Source organism: Antrostomus carolinensis, unplaced genomic scaffold, assembly GCF_000700745.2.
Source record: "Antrostomus carolinensis isolate BGI_N321 unplaced genomic scaffold, ASM70074v2 scaffold14241, whole genome shotgun sequence".
Taxonomy (NCBI): domain Eukaryota; kingdom Metazoa; phylum Chordata; class Aves; order Caprimulgiformes; family Caprimulgidae; genus Antrostomus; species Antrostomus carolinensis.
Window position 1 is genome coordinate 21284 of NW_010293577.1, and position 2247 is coordinate 23530.

Below are 2247 nucleotides of genomic sequence, written 5' to 3' on the forward strand. Positions count from 1 at the left end.
CGCAGCAGCAGCTGGAGGCAGCCGCACACGTCCCCAACCCCACCGACCGGGACGCTGAGGCCAATGAGAAGCCCAGGGCACAGCCCGATGCCCGGAGTACGGAGCTGGTGAGTGGGTGGCATCTGGGTGCCACAAGATTCGGCAGAGAGGAAGGCGCAGCAGAGGACAGGGACGTGCCACTGCTCTCAGCTGCCCGTCACCGTGTCCCCGCTGCAGCACGGGGGCTGTGGGGAGCCTGGTGAGGTGGGCATGTCCCCTGTGCTCTCAGCCCCAGGGGAACATCCTGGAGGAGCAACCTTCCACAACCAGGGCAGCGGATGGGCTCTGCCAGCTCCCTCCCTCTGGTCCTTGCGGGCAGGACGGGCAGAAGAAGCAGATTGGCAGCTCCAAGTGCTGATCCTGCTGGAAATAGCACTGCTGGGGCTGCCAGGGTGGGGGTAAGTGGGTGGCCCCATGTCCCAGGACTGAGCTGCCCCTGGCAGGACTGGGAGCAGCTGCACCCCGACACCGGCCTCGGAGCCGCCAGGGAGCTGTGCTGCTGCTGGCAGGGTGGGTGCTGCCCTGGCCCTGCCCGCTGCGCCCATGCAGGGAGGTTTCAGGTGCTGAACTGACCCCGGACTCATGGCTGTCCATTCTCCAGGGACCCTGGTTGTGCCAACAGCATGGGATGGGGAACTAGGCTTGGCTGTGGACTCCCAAGAAGTCATCAGCCTCCCCCCATCAGCTCCCTCTCCTGCCTGCTGTTGGGGACCTTGCCCTGCCTGTCTGTCCATCCATCCTGGCAGTGGTGTCGGGTAACCCTGTGCGTCTCCCCATTCCAGGGCACAGAGATGGAGGAGAAGGATTACAGTGAGACAGATGGGCTCTCTGACAAAACAACCCCCAGCAAGACCCAGAAGTCACCCCAGAAAACCAAGAAAATGAAGAGTGCTCTCTGCAGAGTGACCCTGCTCGATGCCTCCGAGTACGAGTGCGAGGTGGAGGTGAGTCCCAGCCTCAGGGGGCTCTGCTGGCACCCAGGAGGGGACATGTCTGAGGGGCACCAGGACCCTGCCCAGCCCAGCAAATCCCCGATGTCAGAGCTTTTTCCAGGACAGCTTTGTAGTATCTCACTGCTAGGGACAAGTATCCACAGAAATAGCAGTTTAAGCTGAAATTTCAAAATAAGGAAAAAAATCTGGAAAGACAGACCCTAGCAGGGAATTTCAGCCCAGTAAATCCAAATTTGGCAGCTACTCATGGTAGTAGAAAACGGCATCTAAAAAGCAGAAGCTCAATAGATGGGGGATGGAGCTCTGGCTGACAATATGTGCATGGCACATCTACGCGCCAGCCTGTCTGCCGGCCCCTTAGGAGCACCGTGTGTTGGCTGTCCCGCACGCGTGGGCAAAGGATGTGTGTGTGCACGTGTTGGTGTGAAGGGGCTGACACTCGTGGCCCCACATGGCTGCCTCAAGCGGGTTTGCATCCATCTGCTCCGTGTCTCTCATACCTTCCTGTCCCTCCCATCAAGGCCAGCAGGCCAGGGACCGCACGGGGAGGTGTCAGAGCCTGGCAGCATCACGCGTCTGCGTGTGTAGGTATGGGGGGAATGTACAGGGGGTACACGTGCGCATCCTCGGAGCTGCATCCCCGTGTGCATAGGCAGGGTGGTATGCCTGGGCAGGTGCTCCAGCACCCTGCTCTGGGTGCATGGGCCACCCACTATTTGTGAAGCGTGGGGTGCGCGTGGCATGGACGTGCACATACAGGGGGGTGTGCACTGGGGAGCATTTCCCTGGTAGTGGCTGTCACCTCAGGGAGGGACAGAGGGGACTGGCACCGGCCAGCAGCTGCCTGGGCGTTGGGAGATGCTCCAGCCACTGTCAGCGCAGGGACCGCTCCCTTCTAGGACAGGCTGATGGATTAAATCAGGAGTTGGGTCTGGTTTTTGTGGAAGGGTCCCATGACCCTGTGGTGGGAACAGAGGCAGCTGGGAGGAGAAGCACTGGCTGGGAGTGCCTGTTTCTGTCCCCAGCGCTCCCTGCTGTCCCCTGCCCTTGGGCTGAGGTGGGCAGCGCTGCTCTGACCTGTGCCATTGTCCTGGTGGCAGGGACATTTTTAAGAAAGGGACGTTTTTAAGAACTGGCAACTTTGCTTAAAAACACAAAAGCTGAGGTTGTTCAGGAGCAGAAGTCCTAGAGCCTTTGCCAGGGAGACCTTTGCTCTTGCTGCTGGCAAGCGGGCAGGCGGGTTTTGGTTGGCAGT

The 2247-nt window shown here is 60.3% G+C and overlaps 1 protein-coding gene across 1 annotated transcript in view; it reads left to right on the plus strand.

Moving 5' to 3' along the window:
• LOC104532195 (band 4.1-like protein 1) overlaps positions 1 to 2247 on the plus strand; it is a gene marked incomplete at its 3' end in the record, with an annotated part of 7226 nt that overhangs the window by 59 nt on the left and 4920 nt on the right. Inside the window, exons 1-2 of the mRNA XM_010177332.1 lie at positions 1 to 107; positions 822 to 983. The exon at positions 1 to 107 is cut by the window's left edge and continues 59 nt beyond it. Coding sequence (XP_010175634.1) covers positions 831 to 983 — 153 coding nt within the window. The remainder of the gene's footprint in view (positions 108 to 821; positions 984 to 2247) is intronic.